Here is a 26,774-nt window from a genome sequence, read left to right on the forward strand (position 1 = left end):
CCCAGACCCTGCAGACCTCAGCCAGAACGTCCTTCTGCAAGAACAGGCCAGTACGCTCCGAAGGAGACAAGGGTGAACGCCCCAGAAAGCACACCCTCCTGCGGAGCAGGTTCCTCAGGAACTGGAACATCTAAGAAGCACATCATGTCCAGTACCCGGTCATGAAAAACTCTAATAGAGCGGGGCAGGTCCTCGTTGTCCTGATCGCCCTGCGCTTCATCCGACAGGTCAGGGTCCTGCTGAACCATGTCAGGCGCTGCCTCATCCACAGGGGACAATGGGGGCAAAGGCGGAAGGGTTGGGGGAGGCACCGCACTCAAGGGGGGCACCAGCGGAACCACCGTTGGAACGGGTGGAGCCAGGGGCACGTGTGGCCATATCACCCTCAAAAGCCCTTTGAAATATTCCCTCGGTACGCATTAACGTTTGAAAAGAACCGAAAAAGGCCTCCTCCGGGGACTGCTTCGGAATCTGAGGAGACCTCTCACGAGGTGGACAAATCCAGGGACGTAATGGGGAAGGGTGCCACACAGGCCCCCCCACCGACGTATCCACATAAATCAAAGGTGCCGACCCCGCAGGCAACGAAACATTGTGTGGAAGAGGCACCCGGGCGTTCCAATCGTAAACTGGCCGATAAGGATGCGCACAAGGGACTCTATGTACACCCAAGGAACCAAGCCCTACACCTGAGGCCGATGGCGTAGTTTTAGTGGTAGCACCCAAAGTGGCCACTGCGGTCGTGTCGGGAACCAGCGCCATTTTGTCATCGCCTGAGGGGAACTGCGGCACGTGAGGAAGTGAGGCAGGGGTCCCCGTCAATAGATCAGGGGTCTTAACTTTAGCCTTAACATAAGGAACCTCGGCAGAGCCGGTACTATGAGGTCTGGAAGGTTTCTGCGACATACCAATCGCCAAATCAGCCTTCCCAGGAAGGACCTCAGCACTGCCGGTAAAAGAAGAGCTTTCCTTCTTTGCCCCCTCAACAGATCTGGTATTGCTGCAAGAGCGGGAACAGTGAGAAACAGCCTTCACCAAGAAACATTGGTAACTTTAGCCTCTGAAAGAGGGACCTCGGACCCACGTCCGGTGACAGCCTTATCCGCGCGGGCCTCGAACATCCGTTCGGTAACAGCAAGCCCCATGAACGCCTCTGGGCGCACCCCGGTCTTATTTTTGAGGGAAGCTGACAGAGAGGCCTCAGAATGAGCTCCGGTATCCCACGATGCAGTAGAACTAGGTCTACAAACAGCCCCCACAGGGGGCCTCGGAACGGGCTCCGGTATCCACAGGCCCCTTACGGAGACCCTCAGAGAAAACTCTGGTACAATTATTAGGCCCAACGGGCACCTCAGGGCGAACCCCGGTGACAGAGCGATCAACGCCCCTCCCGGCCCAAGAGGAATACCTCCTCCCACCGCTCCATCCGACGTTGAAGTGCCCGGACCTAAAGGGAGTCGCAGTAAAAACAGGAGTTCCAACGGTGATCCAGACCCAAGCACTCTAAACCAAGAGGATGGGGATCCACCCTCGCGAAACGACAGTGACACGATGAACAATCTGGAAAGTCTAGTTTGAACGACAGACTAGTACACAATCGCTAGCGAGAGCCAGAGAGGAAAAAAGGGAAGAAAATCTTCCGAGGATGCAAGTGCGTCCAGTCCTGAATGAGCAGAGAAAAGGACTGATGGGCGGTGCGTGGGGCGGAGCCGAGGTGGTCTGGGTAACGGCCGCGTGCCGGGCCCCGCGCAGAAAGAGAGGAAGGACAAATGTTTGAAAAAAACATTTTTTTGGATGCTTTTTACAAAAGTGCTCCGGTCCCGTCCCACGGGACGGAGGGATGTCCCATAAGTACGGAGGAAAGGGGATGGGACGTAGGAGTATGACCCAGTGATGAACTGTTGTGGCTTCCATACTTGGGGAGCCAGGGAGATAGTTATCCATGGCAAAGTCACCATGAAACGGGTGTGTGATGCCCGTCCTTTTCCACAGTTTATTCCATGCAACCATCGTGGATCCTGTGGGGTCCATGGCGTCTAGTTTGAGGCTCAGAGAGGGGAGAACCAAGGATCGGACATCCAGCTCGCCACCCGCCAGGCGTCAAACTTAATGTGGGGGGGAACTCCCTCAGAGTCAAACCAGAATGCTGAGAAGTGAGCTTGCACAGCAATCCAGTATCCCTCAACGTCAGGGGCCCCAAACCCAACCAGCGCAATTGGGATAGCTAATGTTTCGAGTTTCAGGCAGACAGCGCAGAAGTGCCACAGGAAAGCGTCAATGGTTCGGGTCAGTGATGTGAAAAACTTGTGACCTGGCAAAAGCGGTATGTTCTGAAATCTGAATAGGAGTTGTGGTAAGACGATCATTTTGACAACGGCTACCCTCCCGGCTTGCGTAATCGGTAGTTTGGCCCAGTCGGCTACCTTACGGGAAAGAGAAGTGAGATAATTCCCAAAATTGTGGTTGTATAAAGGAAACCGGTGACGTGTGACCGTTTCCCCAAGGTAAGTGATTTCTGTCTGGGATCATGTAAACCTGTGACGGTCTACAGAGGCAGTGGTGCAATCGGTCAACAGGAACAGTACTGATTTGCCACCGTTCACCTTTAAACCGGACAGCTCCCCGAAGAGGATGACGTTGTTCATTATAGGGGCCAGATTATCCTCGGGCAAGCGGATGTATAGTAAAGCGTCATCCGCGTAGAGGGAGATAATCTTGGGAACCCCAGAAAGTCTTATACCTCTGTGAGCGTGGAACTGACGGATCTGGTCCGCCAGGGGCTCAATAGCCAATGCGAATATTAAAGGTGAGAAGGGGCAACCCTGGCTAGTACCTCCAGCCATCTCGAACTGGGTGGAACACCGATCTTCGGTACGGACCCTAGCCATAGTGGACGCATATAATAGTTTCACCCAGGAGATGAAATGGGGGCCAAAGTTGCATTTCTCCAGGACCAACCAAGACACTGAGTCGAATGCCTTTTGCATATCTAATGAGGCTGCCACGGCCTGCGTATCTGGGTCGATTCAGGCAAGAATATTGAACAGACGGCATAGGTTAAGGCAGGGGGAGCGCCCCAGTATGAAACCCGGACTGATCTGGTTGGACTACAAATGACATGTAGGGTGCCAGCCGGAGGGCCAGTACTTAGGCAAATATTTTTACGTCACAATTGATGAGGGAGAGTGGTTGGTAGGAACCGCATTGTGTAGCTGGCTTGCCGGGCTTAAGTAAGACTGTGATGATCGCCTCTCCAATACAGGGGGGAGGTGGGGAAATTGCCAACCTCACAGGCCTCCTGCCAGACATCAAGTAATCGGGGGACTTGGTGAGCCTTATAGCATTTGTAAAATTCAGTGGTTGGGTGCCTTAACGGATGATAAAGAGTTTATCGCCTTAGACAACTCCTCCACCGTCAGTTCAGGGTATCTCTGGTCTCTACAGAAAGCATCGAGAGCCTCCAAGACGGTTTCGATGTCTACCGTGGGGGCAGCACTGGTGTAGAGCCCTTTGCAGAAGGAACGAAACTCGTAGTTGATTTCCTAAAATGAAAGAGCCACGGAGCCGTCCATTCTTTCAATGGCAGGTATATGGGGCGCTTCCCTTTCTTGGTGGATTAATCTGGCTAGGAGGTGGTCGGAGCGTTCCCCTTCCCCATGATTCCGAGCGAACCAGGGGTCGTCAAGGAACTTTTGTTCAAGTTCGGCCTGTTTCCGGAAGGTATCCAGTGCTGTGCCTATCTCACCTAGCATGGTCACAGAGGGGATCTCAGTGTAATGGGTCTCGAGCCCAGCAAGGCGCGCCTCGCTCGCTACAATGGACCTACCGATCGCTTTAAGAATGCCCGCCTCCTTGGATAGTGCGATACCTCTAATGTAGGATTTGAATGACTCCCAGAGGGTGGCCTGGGTCTTTATAGTCCTTGTGTTCAGTGTGAAGAAGTCATTGATGCTGGAACCAAGTTCAGATTTGAATACTGTATCTAACAGGGCATGTGGTTTCAGTCGCCATGTACGCGTACCTCCAGTGCCCTCACTCCATTGTAGTGAGACTGTGACCGAGGAGTGAGTTTGTTTGTTTATTTATTTTATATAGCGCACCAGACCCAGGAGTAAAAGGGCGCTCAAATTACAGGTTACAGAAGTACGATATATATAAGTTATGCGGTAATATACAGTATACAATATATACAAGCAATGGTAGTTAGCGCATGCAGTTTCAACATTTGTATGGTATGTACAATATATACAATTAGAACTGTGCTTAGTCTAACTTGGGATTGGTATTATCCAGTAACCAACTAATGACTCATTTCCTGAACAGTTGGAAGGAATTGGTCGTTTTGATGTTCAGCAGCAGGGCATTCCAAATTTGAGGGGCAAGGACCGAGAAACTGGAGCCACCAGCTCTTTTAGTGGTGAATCTGGGCACAGTGAGGCAGAGAGTATTGCAGGATCTAGTGATTCTAGTGCTAGGTTTCAGAGTGAGTTTGTTAGTGAGATGGGGGGAGCTAGGTGGTTTAGGGCTTTGTGGGTAAGGCAGAGGGTTTTTAAGTCAATTTTTTGTTGAATGGATAGCCATTTGCAAGACATTCTTATGTAGGAGATGTGCTGTCGCCTGGGGATGTTTAGTGCTGCTCGCAGCGCATTGTTTTGGAGAACCTGAAGTTTATTGATTATGTCTTGGTTAGCACCTAGGTAGAGGCTGTTGCAGTAGTCCAGCTTTGATTGAATGAGAGCCCTGGCCAGTGTGAGGCAACTACTCGTAGATAGAAAAGGTCTGCAGCCCTAATTAGTTTCCCAGTGTAGGCGGTGGCTGAGGCGGTCATGTTGACTTGTTTGGAGAGGTTGGTGTTGGCATCAAGGTAAAAGCCTAAAGTTTTCATGTTTTTAACGACTGGGATGATATTGCAATTGAATATGAAATTTGAGTAGTCGGGGCTAAGTTTCTGTAGGTTGTTGGGAGATCCGACTAGGAGGAGCTCGGTCTTCTCATCATTCAGGCAGAGGCCATGCGTGGCCATTCATGCCTGAATGATAGAGAAGATTTTGTTAATCCTAGTGGCGTCGATCTTGTAGTTGCCAGAGATGGTGAGGAGTATCTGGGTGTCATCTGCGTAGTTAGTGTAAGTGACACCCAGATGGTCCAGTTCATCAAAGAGAGGCTTTGTAAAGATGTTGCAAAGGGTGGGATAGACACAAGAGCCTTGTGGGACACCACTGGTAATGGGTATGGGGTCTGCTGCAGCCGCAGATGAAAAGACCCTCATGGTTCTGTTGGCTAAGAAGGATTGTATCCACATGACAGCAGCGGGGAAAGGTGGGCAGCAGATGAGAGGTGGTTGCAGAGTATTTTATGGTCAACCAGGTCGAAGGATGCTGAGAGGTCTAAGAGGAGTAGGATAGCTGCTTTGCTTTTGTCCTTGATGTCGTCAATCTGACTTTTGAGGTCAACAAGGGCTGTTTCTGTTCCATGTTGAGGACTAAAGCCAGATTGACGCAGGTCAAGCAATTGATTGGACTCTAAGTAATCTTGAATTGGCAGGTAGGCAACTCTGTCAAGGATTTTTAGCAGGAAGGGGACCATGGTGATAGGCCTATAATTAGTGGGAATGGCAGGGTCCAGGGTTTGTTTTTTTAGCAGAGGGAGAACCCATGACTGTTTCAAGTTGTTAGGTACAGAATTAGTCGAGAAGGATAGGTTTATAAGTTTGGAGATGAAGGGGGCTAGGTCTCTCGCCGCATCTTTGATGATCTGGGCAGGGCAACTATCCCCTTTGCAATCAGACGGTTTGAGAGATGCTATAATTTTTTGGAGTTCGGGTATAGTGACCATTTTGAATGTGAAACTGGTTGTGATATTGGACGGGGCGGATGTGCTAGGTGTGGAGTTGTTACTGTTGGAGAGTTGCAGTTGTTTAGTCTCGATTTTGGTTTGAAGACCCGTGATTTTGTTGGCCAAGGCATTTTGGATGCTGGTGCACCATGGCTTGTCTTTCACACAAGTGTCGGTCGGTGGGTTGGGGTTTTCCAATTCCTTCAGAATGGTGAAGAGTTCTTTAGCAGAGGATAGTTCATTAGTTATTCTAACATTATAAGCTTCCTTTTTGGTGCAGATTATCTCTTTCTTGTAAAGGGAGGAGATGGTCATGAGATTGGTTTTGTTTTCTACTGAGGGGCTTGTTTTCCATAAGGTTTCCATCTTGGCTTTATATTTTCTGAGTGTTTTGAGTTCAGGTGTGTACCAAGAGTTCAGATGAACTTTAGGTTTACCTTTGCGTAGCTTTAGTGGGGCAACGGCGTCAATGGCATTAGTCATGGCGTCATTGTAGGTGTTGACTAGAAGGTTGAGGTCAGCAGTGGCTGGGAGCGTGTTTAGGAGGGGGAGAACCAGAGGTGTAAGGGTCTCTGCAGTAATGTTGCGCTTGTTTCTAGTCATGCAGGCTAGTGGGTGGGGGCGCTGCTTGAGGGAATGGTCAGTCCATACCAGAGGTTGTGGGGCTTTGCAGGTGATATTAGTTATGGGCCGCGACCCAGTCGATAGTTCTGCCTTTCTGTTGGGTGGATAGAGTGATAATTTGACTAAAGTCATGCTCCGATAGGGCGTTAGCCAGGGAGGCGGCAGGAGTGTCTTTAGGGTCGTTGTACCCTAGATTAAAGTCTCCTAGAATGATATTTTGAGAGTGGGGCTTAGAGGTCTCGGCTATGAGGGAGGTAATGTCTTCCTCGAAGGTACCTATGGGACCTGGGGGTCTGTATATTAGTTGCAGAGTAATTGTGCTCTTAGGGGTGGTTTGTATTTTAATGGTGAGGTGCTCGCATGATTTTAGTGGGAGGGAAGTGATGGATCTGATGTCGAGTGAGGATTTGAATATGACTGCTAAACCTCCTCCACGAGCATTAGGTCTGTCAGCTCTAAGGATGGAGTAGTTGTCGGGAATGGTAAGCGTTAGGTAAGGTCCTGCTGCTTCATGAAGCCATGTTTCTGTAGTAGCAAGGAAGTCGAGATCTGCTGAAAGGATGATGTCAGCAATTTCGGCGGGGTGAGCAACTAGGGATCTGACATTGAGTAGTGCCCCTTTTAGAGATGCCGTATTGGTGGCATTCATACTATTCTTGTCGGTGGCTTTGGTCATAGGTGTTATGGGCAGTTTGCTAGATGTGGTGTGGAGTCTAGTGCCCAGTCTGTTATTGCGGTCAGGGAAGGTGGGGTTGGTTGTGGGGCGGTATCCTGGTAGATTAGGAGGGTTGGGGTTGGTAACAGTGCAGTCATCTTCAGTGGGGTTGGTGGTGTTGGGTAGGGTGTTAGCTGGTGTGGCGCTGATTTTAGTAGTGTGGTGTTGGTGAACAGTGTGTGGGAAAGGTGGTATGGTGGGTAGGACGGGTGTGGGACAGGGGATAGGGTGGTGCTTGGGCAGCCGAGTTTAGCTGGTCCATTATAGTAAGGTATGTAGCTATTGCTGCTACATTGTATATTGTTGTTCATGAAACAGAAAGGGAACATGGTGAGGATGAGCCACGGGAGCATAGTTAGGAGAGCCGTGTTGGCTGGGCTGCTGGGCTAAGGCCAGATTAGGTGGCTATAGGTTGGGCATAGTAGAAAGTTGCAGGGGTGTGGGCGTGAGCAGGTTTGGCTAGAGCTGTGAATTGGCAGAGATGGGTATAGATAGCTAGTTTCAGTTTTGGTAATAGGGAAAGGAGGAGGGTAGATTCAATTTGGTCGAGCAATGCAGGCGTAGGCCAAAATTGAAATTGCTAATATTGTGCGGAAATAGGCAGTTTTAGTTATGCTACAGCAGAGCAGGCATAGGCTAGATTCGAAATTGCTAATATTATGCAAAAAAAGGCAGTTTCAGTTATGCTACAGCAAAGCAGGCATAGGCTGGATTTGAAATTGCTAATATTGTGCAGAAATAGGCTGCCTATGGCCCATCAGATATGCTAGAGCAAATCAGGTTAAAGTCGAAATGACTATTATAAGTCAAGAGTGGTTGGATACTTCTGCTAGTGCAGAGCAGGACCCTAGCTCTATGGCTATAAGTAAAGGTCACAAGGAAGTAGTAGGTTGCAGAATTAAGTAGGTGCAAGTTGTGAATTGGTGCATTATGATCTGAGAAGGGTCTAGGAAGGATGGTCATCTGGACAATAGTTCTCATAATGATATTAGAGACTAACCATCTGTTAATAAGTGAGTGTGTCGTGAACAGAGGAGTAAAAGGAAAAGACACAAGAGTCAGGGTGTGCCAGCCTCCATGCGTCTACCAAACCCAGCTGTGACTGCACCTCGATGATGGCTTTAGCGGCCCTGGTGAGCTGGCGAGGCCTAGTGCCGGACCGATCTAGGTCAACGTCGACAATGGTATTACAGTCTCTGCCCCAGAGAATGGGAATGAGGGGGAACTCTAGCAACAGGGGGGAAAGGTGCGAAAAGAATTCGGGGTCATGGACATTGGGACCATAGAGGATAAGGAGAACCACTTCTCTTCCGAGGAGAGAGTCAAATACCAAGAGATAGCATCCCATGGTGTCAGCATGCATTACCTTGTGTACACATTTGAGGGACCTGTGGATAAGGGTCATGAGCCCTTGGTTTTGGATGGATTAGGGAGTGTAGTAGCACTGGGCACCCCATGATCTAGCGAACCCTTCGCACCTTTTAGCCAATGAGTGGGTTTCTTGTAGAAAAAGTATCTTCACCCTGTGGCGTTCCACATACAGTTGTAATTTACGAATTTTAGTCGGGTTACCCAGCCCCCTGATATTCCAGCTCATAAAACCAATGCATTCATCCGCCATCAAGACGGTAGGTTCATATCTGTGAAAGCATGCCCAGGTCGAAATATGCTTCGCAGGTTATCAGCCAGACACAAAGGGATGACATACTAATATAGTTATCCAGAAAACGGACTGGATCTCGAGTCCTCGGTCGCGTGGCAAGCAGTTTTTTAAATCGTTCTACCCTGCCCTCAAACCCCCACCCTCACCCCTCTCTCAATCAGAGGGGTGAAACCTCAAGAGAACATCAACCCAACTGCAACTGCAGCAGCTCTGCCTGGGGCCTGTGCGTGAGCCGGTGACGGTGTATGGGAGTGAGGTGTCCCCAGACCCCCTCGCGCCGTACACTCCTCAGTACGAGGCTTGGACCACGTGCCTCTGGTAGTGGGATTGCCCCTTGCCCTTATGTAAAGTTAACCACGGTTGACCGCTACATAGATGGGACTACTGAGAAGGACACGGGGCATCCATCTTTTGTGCCCCCTTTCGACTCCATCTTGGGTAAACAGGCCTCACTGCGATAGCACAGCAATGCTCAGCTCCCCTTCCACCTCAGCAGCCAAGGACAGAGACACACACACACAAGGCACGCAGGCAGCTGGCTGGCCCCCACCCTTGCACTCCCCCTGCGAAGGAAAGCTCTGCGCTCCCATTCTCATGCAGAAGCCGAAAAGTTGCAACAAAAATATGATACAGTTTCTTCCTCTGAGATCACTGCTAGCATGAGAACCAGCATGTGAACCAGGATGAGCTCAGCACTTTCTGCTCGTTCGCCCCCATAAACGTGCAAGCCACCCACCCCCATTTAGAACAATTTATTGCCATCTTGACCCTGCGCTCCCTGTAAGCTATTTCTTTCAAGTGCCAGACCCTCGCCTGTGCTACAAAACCCACCCAACACACCCACTACTAACCTTAAGCATTTTACTACAATATATATTTTTTGTCATATTAATAGGTTTGAAGTTTAGGAGATATGTGAAACACACCTTGATTCTTTTACATGCACAATAAAGGTGAAGGCCTCTAATTAAAGCCCCGAATGACCCAATTGTACTGACAATTATTATGTGTAACTTGTGTAGAAATATGAAAAGTAGCATAAAATGTTTTAGATAATTTTTTATTTAGTGTTTTTCAAATGCAACATATTAGCTTAGGTAGTGACCACAGTGACCGGACCCTGACCTGCGTGGAGCACAAGATATCCAACCAGAAGGAAGATATGCCACCCACACCTACAGCACCACACCGCCTGGCCAATCGGGTCCATTTAGCATTTTTTGTTAGTTACTTTAATTGATATATATACAAGTATGATGTAAATGTTTGAAAGGGTTTTTTTTTGGGGTTATTTCCTAGCTGGAGAAATAAACCATCCTTTGAACTCTTGCAGCTGGGTCTCAGTGCCTCCTTCCCCGTCAGGGGTGGTTATTTTATTTTCTCTCACACGTAGTAAGCCGCGGAAAGGCACCTACATTTTTGGTGACCCCGCAACGTGATTTAGAGAGGTGCCTCAAGGCCTGCACCGCCCGGCAGCGAGATCCAGGGTGCCCCCAGCAAAACCATCGCCTCTGCGGTTGACCTGACTGTGCACACCAAGAAGAAAGGGTCAAGGGTTCCCGGTTGACGAATACCCGATCGAAAAGGCTGCTCGCCAAGGCAGGCCACGGCTTGGTTGGGGGACGGACCTGAGCGAGGTCCGGCCGTGAGCGGCGACCCTCTGAGTACCTGACTGAACACGTGGAGTCCCGGTTGCAAAGACCCCAAAGTAAGGTAAGGGGAAATACCGGAAGAAGGGAATTAGCAAACAAAAGGAAGGTAGTTAAGAATAGGGTCTGTGTGAGTGACGGTGAGGCTTTTCTGATCTATCCTTTATATGGCCATTAGGTGTTGTAAGAAGTGAGAAGAAGAGAAGTGGTATCCTAGCCTGTACAGGGTAGAAGGCGGCGCTGCGTAGCATTTGTCCCGACCAAGTGCAGAATAGAGATAAAGAAAAAATAGTAGGGGTCTCGTATATTGAGTAGACTCGGAGTAGTTTTTAGAATATACTTTTTCCGTGGAAGTAAGAAATCTTGAGACATAATAAAGGTGAAAGAGGTGGGGAGTGAATGCGAAATAGTAGGTAGAATAGGGAAGAAGAAAAATCAGGGACAGTAACGGGAATAGGGAAAGAACAAACGCGCGCAGGCAGTGCATGTCTATGTCGCATGATTATATGTTTGTCGTCTGCTTTGTGTACATGTTTCGTTGAACACGCTAAAATATTTCAGTACAAGTAACTTTTTTGATTAATGAATAATAGGCAAATAAATAAATTGTGAGAGGTGACCAGGTAACACCTCTCAGAAAGAACAGCTAATGTGACATACCATAATTGCAAGCTTAGATAAAGAACGTATTTTTCACATATTGTAACTGGCATATCAAGTGAGAGGTGGGAAGGGACTCAAGGGTACCAGAACACACAAGAAAGAAAAAGAAGCATTGCCATGGGGGGAGTAACGCCACTGGCACATATTTGCCAGCACCTTCCACTATATAGTGACAGGATGCAGAAGTATCACAATCAGTGGATCACTGAGATAAAAGGAGATGGGGTTATACCAATTTGGCCAGAAGGAGGGTCATTCGACAAAAGAGTGTTGGACCTAGTATCAACACATTTTCCAGCACGATACAAAGGGAAACAGTTACAGAACCGGAGAGAAGTATTAGATTTATGGCGAATGTTAGAAAAGCAGAAAATACCTGAAGAAGTAAGCGGGACACCAAAAGGGGAGTGCTCAACAACTACAACCGAGAACTAAGTAACAAAAATCTATCTCTTAATGACCAGGCCAGCAGTAGGGTTTAGTGAACCCCTGTATATTCCACCCATCCCCACTGCTCAGGGCGGGGCAACAGTCCCCGAGCCTCCACCATATGACAAAGGAGGCCTGTACGGCCCCAAAAGTGTGCCTCCTGTGGACATAGCATGTTTAACAGGCGATTTAAATCGCCAGCTAGCACACGCACAAATGGAAATAACGCGGTTAAGAGCTCTATGTGACAAAGGGCAAATGTTGCCATGGGGAGGGAAGGTACCCCCGATAGGGGCAGTAAGCAATGCAACCCCAGCAGCCTTGTTATCAGGACAATCTATAGCATGGCAAGGGACGTCATCACAGCAAAGACAAGAACAAGAGTGGCAGTCAGGACAGTTCATGTTCCAATTGAATAACAAGCCAGTAAGAATTATACGCCCAAACACACCGGAGAATCAACAAAGTGGAGATCTGGGTGAAAGACAAGGAAGCGAACCCAAGGAAAACTGGGAGGATAATAACGAGCTAGAGTCAGAGATAGAAGAAGTATGGGATGATTTAGATGAATACGAAGAGGCAGCTGCCGCAGAAGGTTCCCCACTGCCAAACTGCCATTACACAGACACACTATCACCACCATTATGGCAAGGTAGATTAAGACAACGAACAGGGAGGACAAGAAACATACTAGTAAGTAAAACGAAAAAAGGGAGAACGAGCAAAACAGGAAAGAAACAGAAACTACAAATGCCACTGATACATAAAGGAGCAGGTAAGCCAAACTATATTCTGTGGGCCCAGATGGACAAAAACAACCTGTTAAAACTCCTCCTCCGCTGACCGGAGGAGCAGGTAAGTGGATACATGTATTTGAGAAAAACATGGCCGGCGTGCCGTTAGCTATAGGTGATGTGAAAAGCTTATTAGTATCAGCAATCGGGGACCAAGCAGACACAATCTGGGAAAGGGCAGGGTTCCCGGGAGTAACAATGTGCTGTGATCGCCACGATGGATCACCATTCAATAATGTTAGAGCACAAGTGTGGGATGCATTGCGGCGTGCATTTCCAGACGTTCCAGACTTGCATGCAGTGATGCAGTGCACGATGGAGAACGAGGACCCTGCGCAATTCATTTTGCGAGTGCAAGACTTATGGAGAAGCGAAACTGGTACGGCATGGAATCAATCAACAGCTTTATTTTATTTTATCATTAAAAAGGGGTTGCCGAAAGAGGTGCAGAAGGCCTTGGACAAAATAGCTGGGATCGAAGCCAAAGGGTGGCCTGAAATTCAGAGCATAATTGTACACCATTGGAGGAGGATAAAAGAGAAAGAAAAGGAGGTCACGCAAAAGAGGCTGGCAGACGAAGCAAAATTATTGCAGACGAAATTAGTGAAGGTTGCCGCCCTTACTGCCAGCGTAACCGCAGACAGAGGAAACGAAGGAGAGGAAAACGCGGGAGGAAGACACATTGGGATAGCAGCGCAGTGGGTTGGAGAGGACCAAGGACAGTGGAACGGAGAGGAGCAGCCATGCCAAGGATCACAGTGGCAGAACAGGTTGGCCCAAGGAAGAGGTGGGTACCGTGGGCAGAGGGAAGGATATGGAGGAATGGGAAACAGAGGGTATGGTGGGCAAGGACCAAGAGGAGGACAACAGGGGTCATGTTGGAATTGTGGAAGATGGGGACATTATTCGCAAGATTGTAGAATGTGACTTTCAGGGTATTTTCAGCAGCAGCAGCCCATGAACAATGAACAAGGGTGGGGCTGCCCACACCCAGGTAGCCCTTGTGGAGCTCCAATAGGGAGAGGGGGACAACAAGATCAGTACTGCTATGACCCCCAAATGCAACAAAGACAACCAGCCCCACAACAGCAGCAGCAGCCACAACAGCAAAACGCACTACAGCCCATGGGAAGACAAAACTCAGTAGGGAACATAAATAATAACCCTTTTGCAGCGACCGCAAACGGTGCCCCTGCACCATTCCGTGGCGTAACGGTCGTAGGTGACAACGTTCTTTCAGTGCCAGGTCAGCAAAGATACCAAGACTAGGACAGCCCACAGGGAGCACTCGCGTGTCCAGTCCTATGCACCACACAAAGTGCAAATGAGGAACCACTAGTGGCGGCAGAGATAGGAAACAAGCAGTTTATCTTTATGGTAGACTCTGGAGCAGAAAAAACATGTCTCACAGAAGGGCGGTTTCAGCTCTCGGGAAGAAATTTGGAGACGCAGGGGTTCTCTGGGGCTATTTTAAAAGTTCCTTACACAAAAGATCCTGATGTAACAGTAGGAGGAAAAACCGTGCGAGCACCCTTATTGTATTACAAAGACGCGCTAATCAATTTGATGGGACGAGACTTGCTCAGTAAGTTAAACATGACCATAGCCTTTACTGAAAGAGGGATAGTGTGCTCGACGCCAGGGGTATGCCCCGTACGAGCACTCCTGATAATAAGCACGATTACAAAGGAAGTTGCAGTAAGAGGGATCCCCATTAACATGGACATGTTCGTCTATGGAATACAGGTATTAGCCAGAGTAGTGCCTGAAATAACACAAAAAGAGTGGAGAATACCATCAGACTTCATATTCCGCCCAATCACACCAACAGATGTAGTGCCAGGCACAATTATATCTATAGACATTGAGGCAGTTCAAGTTTCCAACAAACGCATAGTGGTCATAGGCCTGGACGCGCAGGGACGCGAATGGAGAAGTGTGCTATTCATAGAGCCGAACATAATGCTAAAAGATATAATTGATGAAGAATTGTTTACCGATTATGAGGGGATGGAGAAATAATAATGGAAATAAGCATACCATGTGACATTATGATCCAATATAGAGAAATACACAACCCACTCATGGCTAACATAAAGGCCCCACTGACAATATTTGAGGAAGACATGGCCAGGGTAGCACCTGAAATTTGGACTACAGGGCCACACAATGTGGGATTGTTGCATGAGGTGACTCCCTTAAAGATAAAACTGAAACCAGGTGCCCTCCCACCCAGAGTGAAACAATACCCAATATCCAAAGAAGTAGAGGAAGGTATTAGAGAAACAGTGAATGTACTTCTAAGCCAAGGTATCTTAGTGCCATCAACTTCCCCATGCAACACAGCGATTTCTCTGATTAAGAAAGCGAAAGGAGGGGCGTGGAGAATGGTCCAGGACCTCCGCCCACTCAATGACGTCATCCAAAAAGAGTTCCCATTAGTGCCTAACCCGGCATCAATATTGTGCAGTATACCAAAAGAGGCAACTTGCTTCACTGTCAATGATCTGAAAAATGCCTTTTTCTCTCTGCCACTCGCAACAGAGTCGCAGTACCTTACAGCCTTTACATTAGGAAACAGCAGCTATGAACACCGCAGACTCCCACAGGGGTATTGCGAGAGCCAAAGCATTTTTAACAGAGTACTACGAGAAGACATCGGCAACATAGATGTAGGGAGCACCATTATACAGTACGTAGACGATTTACTCGTCTGCAGCAAAACAGAAGAGTGTAGAGAAGACTCGATAACATTGCTTAATGTATTGGCTGCCAAGGGATACAAGGTGGACAATGGAAAGTTACAATACTGCCTTGCAGATGTTGTATATCTCGGCCAGCAAATATCTAAAGATGGAAAAAGAATACTACCAGACAGAGCTGCTGCCATTCGACACACTATCATACCAAAAACAGTGAAGGACATGCAGAAATTTCTTGGCATATGTAACTATTGCCGAGCATGGATTCTCGATTATGCAGCATACACACGGCCAATACTACAAGCACTGAAGGAAGCACAGAAGAACAAGGCTCCAATAAAATAGACACCTGAGACAATTGCCCAATTCTCTCGATTAAAAGACCTTATTGCAGACGCCCCAGTCCTTGCAAATCCAGATTATGAAAGGGAATTTTTCCTGTTTTCACACAGCAATGGAACATTGATGACAGCAGTATTTGACACAAAAGATATTGCTAGGCCACAAACCATTAGCGTACTACAGTGGAATATTAGACCCAGTAATGCAGGGACATTTCGCTTGCGAACAGGCCCTCGCTGCAGTGGCCTTCGCCATTGAGAAAAGTGCCACGATCGTAATGGGATGTTCAGCGACGCTATATGCGGAACACTCATTATTTGCTATCTTGGAAAGATCAAAATCTACTCTCACAAAACAGAGCATCTGCTTATGAAATAATAATATCCAGTCCAAATGTACATGTGGTCGGATGCAAGACAGTGAACCCAGCCACATTCATTAGAGAGCCATGCACAACTGAGAATTTACAGGAACACGATTGTAGCACGTATGAGGGAGAGGGCGATGACATTCCCAAAGCAAGAGAAAATGCCCTTACAGAAGGAGAAATCTATTTCATAGACGGGTCAGCATCCATAAACTCAGAGACAGGAGAGAAACATGTGGGGATGGCAGTAGTGCGCATGGAAGAAGACACATACGAAGTGATTGTTCAAAAGCGCCTCCCCTCACATTACTCTGCACAAGCAGCCGAACTGACTGCACTAATCAGTGCGTTACACAGCCAAAGATTGTGCCGTAACAATATATTCAGACTCAGCTTACGTCACCACCACAGTTCGCTCAGGGCTATCACGCTGGCGAAGGAGAGGGTTCCCCTGTACAACATGCCACGTTACTAAATGAACTAATAGAATCTTTAGCAGAGCCATCGGTAGTGGCGGTGGTTAAATGCCAAGCCCATACCAATAACACAGACGCTGTCTCATTGGGGAACACGGCAGCCGACACAGCAGCGAAGGAGGCCTCGTACTTCAATAAGACACCAACATCAGAGTACGTTGTAAAAACAGCCACAGCAGAACCACCAGCAGAAGCATACAGTAACACGCCCATAGCACAATTGATAGAACTCCAGAGAAGGGCCCCACCGGAAGAGCATGAGTTGTGGGGCAAACGAGGATGTAAACAATCAGCCACTGATCTCATTTGGAGACAGGAAACGACAGGCAAGGTAGTGATGCCTGTAGAATTATTAGAAGTAGCGTTTCAACAACTGCATTTCCCAGCTCACGTAGCAAAACAACACATCGCCTCAGACATTCAGGAGGATTGGTGTGTTCCCAATCTGCACGAATACTTGTCTAAATTTGTGATTGAATGTACTACATGCCAAACTTATAATTCAGGAATGACATTACGAACCCTGCGTGGCACTTTGCCACGCCCTACAGGTCCATTCAGAGAACTACATGTCGACTACGCCAATATGGGAGAAAGATGTAATGGAGCGAGATACTTGATTGTGGTGGTATGCCCTTTTTCACGGTGGGTGGAAGCGGGCCCCTGTCCCCATCCTGATACAAAATGTGCTGCCAAGTTCCTTGTGCGAGAAGTATTCTCGCGGTGGGGAATATGTGACGTGATCCGTTCAGACAACGGCACGCACTTTGTGAATGATCTCTTCAAAGAAGTAACCTCCCTTCTGGGAGTGAAACATAAACTATGTTCGATTCATCATCCATTGACCAATGGAGTTGTAGAGAGGATCAACGGGCTGCTCAAAAGCAATTTATCGAAATTATGCAGCACGTTGAAAAAAAATTGGGTATTTTGTCTGCCCCTAGCACTGTTCCAACTCAGAAATCAACCATGCAAGGATCACCATTTAAGCCTGCACGAAATTGTGATGGGGAAAAGAATGCACACGCCGCTCTCTCCTGTTAGGAGGGCGTCTGATGCACACAGGGCTGCCACAGTGCTGGGGGAAGAGTTTAAGGAATACCTAGCACAGCTAACGCGCGCAGTACGCAGCATAGCAAAACAAATTGCTCTGCCATTTACTGAAGATGTAGCAACAGACACCTCCATGCCGGCAGCAGATAGCCCGGAGGGGCCTTTAATGCCAGGGGAACACATCTATGTTAGAAGTTTTGTAAGAAGGTGGAATTCACCAAGATGTCATGGTACATACACAGTGGTGTACAGCACCCCAACTGCAGTTAATGTGAAGGGACTGAAATACTGGGTGCACCTCTCAGATGTGAGAAGGGCGCACAGTGTCGCACTCCCCCAAAATGAAACAGACTGTGTGGATGGCATCATTAACACGGTCTGAAATGATGAAAATTGCAACTAAGACAGGGAAAGAATAGCGAAAAAGCAATTTTTTAAAAATATATTCTGTCTTTCTCTCTCTCTTTTTTCTTTTTAAATCTCATATGAATAGTGTTATTTTTTCTATTTTTCATCATTATTTTTATGATAAATGGAAAGAAATTGTTAAATGCCTAATTGAGCAAAAAGATGAAAAAGAATGAACAATTGCAAATATGTTTCTTTTCATGATGACTTAACAAATTTGTCTTGCCCACATAGATTCAACATGAGCTAATGCGACGAAACGGCTGAGCAGGCTGAAATGTTAGATAGAAATAGGGATGCCACTAGGGCCAGTAGATTAAGTAATGTGGAATGCGTTATAAAATATGCTGCCATATTATTTGCAATAATTATGTTTTATTTTATTTGGTATAATGTTGTTTTATTTGTGGCAAATGAAATGAACAAAGGGGGGAGCGGGGCTAATATGACAAAACCAGGGTCTAAACTAATATGGACTGGAGTAACAACCATTTTGAAGGACACTTATAACGTTGAATCGAATAGTATAAATACAACGTCACCCTATGAACAATCGCATATAAACAAAACTGCTATTCCATTGTTGAGTAATACTATGGCTAAGGAAATAGAGCTTGGATGGAATGTAAATGACGATTACTATTGGTTGACTAACTCCAGAAATACAAGCATACACACACACACACGGCACCAGAAACCGCTACTGAATACACACATGTCACCATGAACAACATTGATGATGCATGGTCCAGAATATTCCCGCTGCAATATCAACAAGTTGGTACCCAATTAAAAAACAAAAGAAGGAGGAGAAAAAGGGGGGCAGGAAAAAACAGATATGATATTTATCATAACCTGGGGTTAGATGAATTAGAGGACCCCCGACACCCTGACCAATCAAATAAATGGTATTCAGACATGAGCGCCGCAGCAAAGCAAGCAAGTAATGAAAGTTGCTGCGTGTGCTCACTTATTCCTCATGCAACTGGAACCCCAAAAATGTTAGTTCCACAGAAAGTACCCTTGTCTGAGGCCCAATGTTTGGCTGTGTAGAATAAAAAAGAAATTTCAGGCACACACAGTCGCCATGGAAAAACTGGAAAACGAACAAACATGCACCAGCAGACGACAAGGAGTAATCTGCCTTCAAGAGCCATTTTTTATCATAAAAGGGACAAGGTATGCAGACGACAAGTGGCATGATGAAACGATTAAATGCAAAGCTGAGGGGCTTCGAGGGCTGCCAGACGAAACATACGAGTGGGCAAAAGAAACGTGCATCCCCATCTGGTCACAGCATATCACCAATCTGACATGGGTCACACTCCTGGAGAGACCCATAAAGATTCAAAGGGAAATACCGCACTAACGTTGCTTCTATGGAGAAGGGAAGGCGAATATGGGAACAGCACAGCAGTGCAATAAGACTTTAATAATACCATATATGAAAAAAGGCACTGCTGCATTAATGGACATATACTGGATCTGTGGCAATCGAGCTTACCTGCATCTCCCAGCATCCTGGAGGGGAACTTGTGCCCTAGCCATACTTCACTCAGCACTAATGGTGATACCAGAGAGCCAGGTTCAGTTTACAGCAAGGCCTTCGGCTGACAGTTCGACAGCAGGCCAATCGGCTGACATATCGGCAGCAGGGCAATCGGCTGAACCATCGACATCGCCCGATGAGACAATCACGGAGCCCCCAGCATACGAACTATTGTCAGAGGAAGCACTGAGAACTAAGTTGTCACGCAGCAAAAGATCCAATTATATTACCTCCAAATCGTGAGAACTCCTTGCTGAAATACCGCAGCAGTACAAGCTTTCCTCATCTGCAGAGACATTTTTTGCATCATTTTTAGCACCAGGCGTTCAAGCAAGGACAAACGCAAAATGGCTGCAGATAACACGCTGGGAGCTCATCCAGCTGGCTAACGACACTGAAGAAGGATTCAACATCATAAAAATAGAGCTCCGTGCACTGCGCCTGATGACGATGCAAAACAGATATGTCTTAGGTCTTATCACAGCAGTGGACGGTGGTGTTTGAAAAAAGAATTGGGGGGAGTGTTGCACGTTCGTACCTACTTCAGATGCTGATAACGGGACACTGTCACAAGTGATAACAGCACTGCATAATTTAAGAGAAAGAATGAAAGCAGAAGGTGGAGCAGACAACAACACGTGGTTCGACAATCTGTTCAGCTGGATACCTTCATGGGTGAACATAGCAGCGAAGATACTCATTCCCATTATTGTCTTTCTTCTCCTAATATTCTGTGTGTGCCAACTGGGACTTAGATGCTGTGAAAATAATATGCCTAATTCAGCGATGATCATGGTAACAGTGGGCTGACAGACAACGGTGGCTACCATGATAGATGCCCAAGTACAAACTGGAGAATACACCACACCGCAGTATAGAATGACTGCCATCTATAGGCAGTATGGGGACGTGGTCGATAATCTACATCACACTATCATTAAAGAACCAAAGAACTTGCTGTGGTATAACGAGGTTTGGATAGATTTAGATAGGGATGTTGGGATATACTTAATGGTCACCCCAGAAGAATACGCAAGAAGAGGTAACAGCTTGAGAAGTGTGTGCAAAGCATGGATGCCAATAAAGGGTACACCCGCTTGGGATGAGGCTGTGGCTGAAGCTGAGCACTACCGAAGGGAGAACGGAAATAACGAGATAAATAGTTTGTTTCTTTAGATGTAACGAAAGGGGGGTATGCATGGGAGTGAGGGTTCCCCAGGCCACCTCGTGCCGTACACTCCTCAGTACGAGGCTTGGACCACGTGCCTCCGGTAGTGGCATTGCCCCTTGCCCTTATGTAAAGTTAACCACGGTTGACTGCTACATAGATGGGACTACTGAGCAGGACACAGGGCATCCATCTTTTGTGCCCCCTTTCGACTCCATCTTGGGTAAACAGGCCTCACTGCGATAGTACAGCAATACTCAGCTCCCCTTCCACCGCAGCAGCCAAGGACAGAGACACACACACACAAGGTGCGCAGGCAGCTGGCTGGCCCCCACCCTTGCACTCCCCCTGCAAAGAAAAGCTTTGCGCTCCCATTCTCACGCAGAAGCCGGAGAAAGTTGCAACAACCAATATGATACAGTTTTCTTCCTCTGAGATCACTACCAGCATGTGAACCAGGATGAGCTAAGCACTTTCTGCTCGTTCGCCCCCATAAACGTGCAAGCCACCCACCCCCATTCAGAACAATTTATTGCCATCTTGACCCTGCGCTCCCTGTAAGGTATTTCTTTCAAGTGCCAGACCCTCCCCTGTGCTACGAAACCCACCCAACACACCCACTACTAACCTTAAGCATTTTACTACAATATATATTTTTTCTCATATTAATAGGTTTGAAGTTTAGGAGATATGTGAAACACACCTTGATTCTTTTACATGCACAATAAAGGTCAAGGCCTCTAATTAAAGCCCCGAATGACCCAATTGTACTGACAATTATTATGTGTAACTTGTGTAGAAATATGAAAAGTAGCATAAAATGTTTTAGATAATTTGTTATTTAGTGTTTTTCGAATGCAACATATTAGCTTAGGTAGCGACCACAGTGACCGGACCCTGACCTGCGTGGAGCACAAGATATCCAACCAGAAGGAAGATATGCCACCCACACCTACAGCACTACACCGCCTGGCCAATCGGGTCCATTTAGCATTTTTTGTTAGAGTTACTTTAATTGATATATATACACAAGTATGATGTAAATGTTTGGAAGGGTTTTTTTTTGGGGTTATTTCCTAGCTGGAGAAATAAACCATCCTTTGAACTCTTGCAGCCGGGTCTCAGTGCCTCCTTCCCCGACAGGGGTGGTTATTTTATTTTCTCTCACACGTAGTAAGCCGGGGAAAGGCACCTACAATGGCCGTTACTCCAGAGCGAGCATGAACTAAGCAAAGTGTGGTGTACAATTCAAAAAACAGGGATTAGGCTAGTAGAGACCGTGGGTGGAACTGGAACTAGTCTCAAATTGTTCCAACAAGGTTGAATTGTTGTAGAGAGTATACAAGCGGACAAGCTCATTGCCGGTCACATGGGCAAGTGAAGGAGACTTCCCCCTATAGGAGAGAACAGAAGTGTTTGCAGGGGTGACACGAGTCCTCTGTCAGCCCGGGAAGTGATCATCAAGGGGTTTGGAAGCCTCCTCTGGGATAGTGAAGAAGAAAACTCAGTCTGCGTGCTTGATTCGCAGTTCTGCAGGATACAGCATGGAATACTTGACACCCAGCTCCCGTAGTTTTTTCTTAATGGCTAGGAAGGTTTAGCGCTCCTGCTGGATATCTACTGAGTCCGGGTATAGATAAATCCTGGCGGAGCCGAGCAGCAGTTCGACTTTGGTTCTTGCAGCACGTAACAAAGCATTCCTGTCTCAGTAATTTAGAAGTCGTGCGATGATGGGGTGAGGGGGAGCACCTGGCTTGGGCTTCGCAGCCAGGGATCAGTGTGCCCATTCAATTGCAAACTGAGGCGAGAGTTTAGGGAAATCCAGTAGAGTGAGAAGGTAGCGCTCCACGTATTCCTCCATAGGGCCGTCTATTTTGTCTTCAGGGACACCTGTACAGTGATTCCAAGTCGTAATTCTTTTTGCTGACCGTTTGGACCCGTCTGGAAAGAGTGGCCACTTCAGTTCGGAGCACACCGATATGGTCTTTGCCAGGCTGACCCTGGTTTCTACCTCTATCACTCTGGTGTCGGTCTTCTCCATCCGGGCTTTAATAGAGCTTAATGTCCCACTCATATCGTTGAGTTTGGAATGGAGGGCAGTGAAATCCTCCCGCATGTAGTCCATCATTTTCTGGAGTTCCGTGTACGGTCCGGCCAGGGGCCTCTGCCTTTGGTGGGGGTTCATTTGGTTTCGTTGGTTCCTTTTGTCCCACACACATGGCCCAATCACATTGCCCTTATACAGTGTGCCTACAAACTAACTCTGCCCCCAGACACCCACACACACTTCCCTCACATGCACACTGCCCCCACATGCACTGACCTCCACACATCCACAGACTTAACTCAAATTCACTGCCAACATACACTAACATTGCCACACACTACACCCACACACTGCCACAAAATAAACTGCCCACTTACACACTTCTTCCTGCGGGGACGCACACTGCCCCCTCAATCACAATCTGCTCCCCCCAAACAGACTGCCCCCGCACACATACTGGCCACACACACGCACTCACATACAAACACTGCACTTCCTACGCACAAACACTGCATCCACACATTGCCCCCACACATGTACTGCTCTCATAAACACACACGCAGCCCCATCAATTGTCCTCCCACACAGTAACCCTGCAAACACAGCCCGCCCACACATATTGCCTACACACACTCAATCGGACACTTATTGACAAACCACACTAATGCCACTGACACAATCTTGCATGCCCTTCCCACACAGAAACACTCACCACCCTGCCCCCTCCTACACAACCACTCACACACATGCACACACACACACACACACACACACACACACAGTGCCCCGCACAGACACAAACTGCGCATACCAGCAAAGTGCACACACACACACACACACACACACACCAATGTTGGGTGTACCTGGGCGTTTCCGGGAAACTCATACCAATGCTTTGTGTACCTGGACATTAGAAATGAAGACATAGTACAAAATACTTCCCATTGATATAGCAATTTGGGGCATGGATAAAAAAGGACGGAAAATTGTTCATATCATTAGGATCATCATGAATCAGTATGATTTGCCTGACTCTTTCACTTTTAAGAATCTTTGACTCAGAGGGCAAGATTATGATTGGGTCTGAGACCTGCAAAAGCAGAGTATCCCTTTGTGAGGTATGACGGAAAATGTGTACAGGATTAGTAAATGCCTTTCTGCCCATTGTGCTTCATCCTCCACCAAGGTGGTGAGAATATGAGCATAATAGAGGCATATGCCCTCACTTAGTTCATCCCCTGCATTGTTCTATCTTTTTTAAAACATGTGTTATTATTGTGTTTCGGTCAAGACAAATAAAACAAATTTTACTTTTCACAAAATGATGGCGATAGAAAAGAAAGTTAAAACAAAAAGATATCAATTCATAAAATGTGTGCTTAAGCCTACAGGTCCTATAAAATCATACTAAAAGAAGAAAAGATAGAAGAAACAGGCACACAATAAGCAAGGAAAGGTATGAATTTCCAAGATTCACCCCTTCATACATAGTCTCACTTTAAGAGGCTGAGGTTGCGTAGAAGAATTATCACTGCCCATGTCAAAAGTCTTTCATGTCCAGAGCATTGTGGGTCACAAAAAGATTGGGTCTCCAGTCACAATGCTTTGTCAGCAAATCTTGATAGCGTTTTGATCCTGTTAAAGCGAGTATCTTGACATTCAATCAGGACATGTCTCAGTGTCTCTACACTCACGTTATCACAGCGACGGCATATGTTATTGCTATACTGGTCCTTGTGCCTTGAGAATATCCCAAAAGGGAAAAGGGAGCACTAAAGCATCTATTATGGCACATAAGTGGGCAAACACATTGTAACCTCATCCTTTCGGGAGAAGTTACAATTATAGGGAAATCCTTGTAATATGTAATCAGTATTTCAATGCACTTGGCAAAGTAGCTGAGGGGGAACTCGAACAACTAGAATTTTAGTTTGTGCAAGGTCCAATAAACTTTCCATTTTCTAGAGATTCATCTAAAAACATTTGAGGTTTTCCCTACTGCCTTCCCGCACTGGGCCCTATGCATGCCCCATGGTCCTACATGGGGCCTAGCATCCCCCCACTGATTACTGGGGAAGGTTAAACCCCATCATACATCTATATCAATCTTGCACTGAAAATCTTAAAGAGGTTTAACATGTTTAAGGCGTTGGGGATGCAAGGGAGGCCTGGGGTGGAGTGCGGGGACATGAGTACAGGGGTTCTTTTGGGGCAGGTGTCGCTGGCCCCCAAACATGACTCATGAAAATCTACATGCCAACAAACCTTTGGATCAGTGGCCTGTGAATAGTCACAGGTCACTGCTTGTTGGTTCATCAAGGCTTTCCCTGGCATGAGTTTGTTTTCTTAATGAGATCAAAATATATTTCATGAGGTGAGTACCTCAAAACCCATAAGGAGTCAATACAATATGGCAGTATTTGAAATAGTCCCTATTTTTCAATGTACCACCATACGCATAATAACCCTTTAGTTTCAATAATCCCACGCATAGTCCAAGCTGCTTGGTACGCATGGACGTAGAATTTACCAACTTGCAATGCACTTTATTGTATATTGCAGAGTTGTTTGCAACTCTAACATGTATTTATGGAGCTGCCAAAACTATGGTAGATAGTTTCCAAATTGGCCCAAACCACAATAGCATTATCTTTCTATTATCGCCCCATCACTTAACATGTTGTGTAAAAATACAACTGCAGTGAAATAAAAAATGTTGCTGTGATTAACAGTCTCCTCAGTGAGAATAGGTTTAATATGAGTATACAAAGTTCAATTAAGTATTTATGTGCCATTATCATACACCAGCCTCATGGGACCCACAAGGCATTGCACAAAAGCCACCACATTAACCAGTCTCCTTACTTGTCAAAGATGGTTTTTTCCAAGTCGGTCAGGTAGGAATTTTGCCGTATTCTGGCTGCCATCGCTTTTAGCTCATTACATGGTACATGCTCAGGTTTTATGCAGTAAAATATTTCGCCATCGCAGTGGTTTGGGTATTCACACAACTCTTCCGTGGTGTTGAATTTTAATCCGCATTCAGTTTGAACATCACGTGTTCCGTTGACAAACTTTCCCATCCAATACACATTCTTATAACCTTGGTTCCTTGCCCTCCAGAGAGCCGACACCCCTTCACTGGGATGCATTAGCAGCAGAGGAACTCGAACTTTACCCTCCCAAAATAAAGTAAAATGAACATGGTACGAGCCATTCTTCAAGTCCACAATGATACCAGATGCTCCTGCTTTGACTTCTGGAGAGTAAATTCTGGCTCTTATAAAGTCTCCTCCATATTGTTTTCTCTTGCCAGAGAAATCATAGACATCAATCTGAACTGTTAGGTTATCACCAATGCAATACTTGTCTTTGGGGTCCAATATCGTCACCTTGCTCTTTTCGGCACTTGTCGTGCGGTTCAAATGGATAAAAGGGACATTGCTTATCGTCTTATTAATTTCATTAAAGATTTCAGTAATTTCCAAGTCAGTTTCAGTAACGGCGATCTTTACCTCCACCTTCACTTGAGGGTCCTCTGCGCAATCTCTGTAAAAATACCTGAAATTTTGCAGCTTTGGTGGAAAAGAAAGATACAATTATGAATGTATGGAAATGTTGAATATCTAATGCATTCACAATGGCAGTGGATGTTTGCAAGTTCAAAATGGCTGAACATGTAGCACTTGTAGCACTTGGTTTTCAATGTAATGGTTGACAAAGTGCATAGCTAGTGTCTCAAAGATAATTCAGAAATATTCAAGAAAATGTATGTTTTCTAAATGACATAAACACTTTGGTGACAAGTCCGATGATAAGAAGTAGGTTCTCCTAGAATTGTTGGTCCCAAGAACTATACATCACAAATCCAAACAAAATGTGTTGCACTCTATTCAATATAAACCATTCCAAATAAATTTCTAACCACAAGAATGTAACTTAATATATGAATGTAGAATTATTAAATACATTTTGAATGTGCAGTAACCATTCCTCATATCAAACATTTAAATTAAACAATACAATGTAGTGAAAAGATATAAAGTTAAACATTGGTTTCATTAATCCGTTCTTATGAAAAAACATCTCTCCATGTGTTCACAAATACATTTATATAACTGAACTCATAGTTCTCAAAAGTGAATCAATACAACATTATAAATTAGAACATTATAAATCAAAGCTGTTAATCATAAAGTACTTGGTAATCTCTCTAAGAATGGATTTGGAGATTGTCCTTGCCCAACGCATTTCGGGTGAAATTCTAATCGGTCTTCCTACAAAATAATT

The 26,774-nt window shown here is 46.3% G+C and overlaps 1 protein-coding gene across 1 annotated transcript in view; it reads right to left on the bottom strand.

Moving 5' to 3' along the window:
- Nucleotides 1-26,774, bottom strand: part of LOC138487893 (NXPE family member 1-like) — a 367,830-nt gene that overhangs the window by 186,284 nt on the left and 154,772 nt on the right. The window contains exon 3 of the mRNA XM_069614516.1: nt 25,350-26,059. Coding sequence (XP_069470617.1) covers nt 25,350-26,059 — 710 coding nt within the window. The remainder of the gene's footprint in view (nt 1-25,349; nt 26,060-26,774) is intronic.

This window comes from Ambystoma mexicanum, chromosome 9 (genome assembly GCF_040938575.1).
Source record: "Ambystoma mexicanum isolate Mex_15411 chromosome 9, UKY_AmexF1_1, whole genome shotgun sequence".
Taxonomy (NCBI): Eukaryota; Metazoa; Chordata; class Amphibia; order Caudata; family Ambystomatidae; genus Ambystoma; species Ambystoma mexicanum.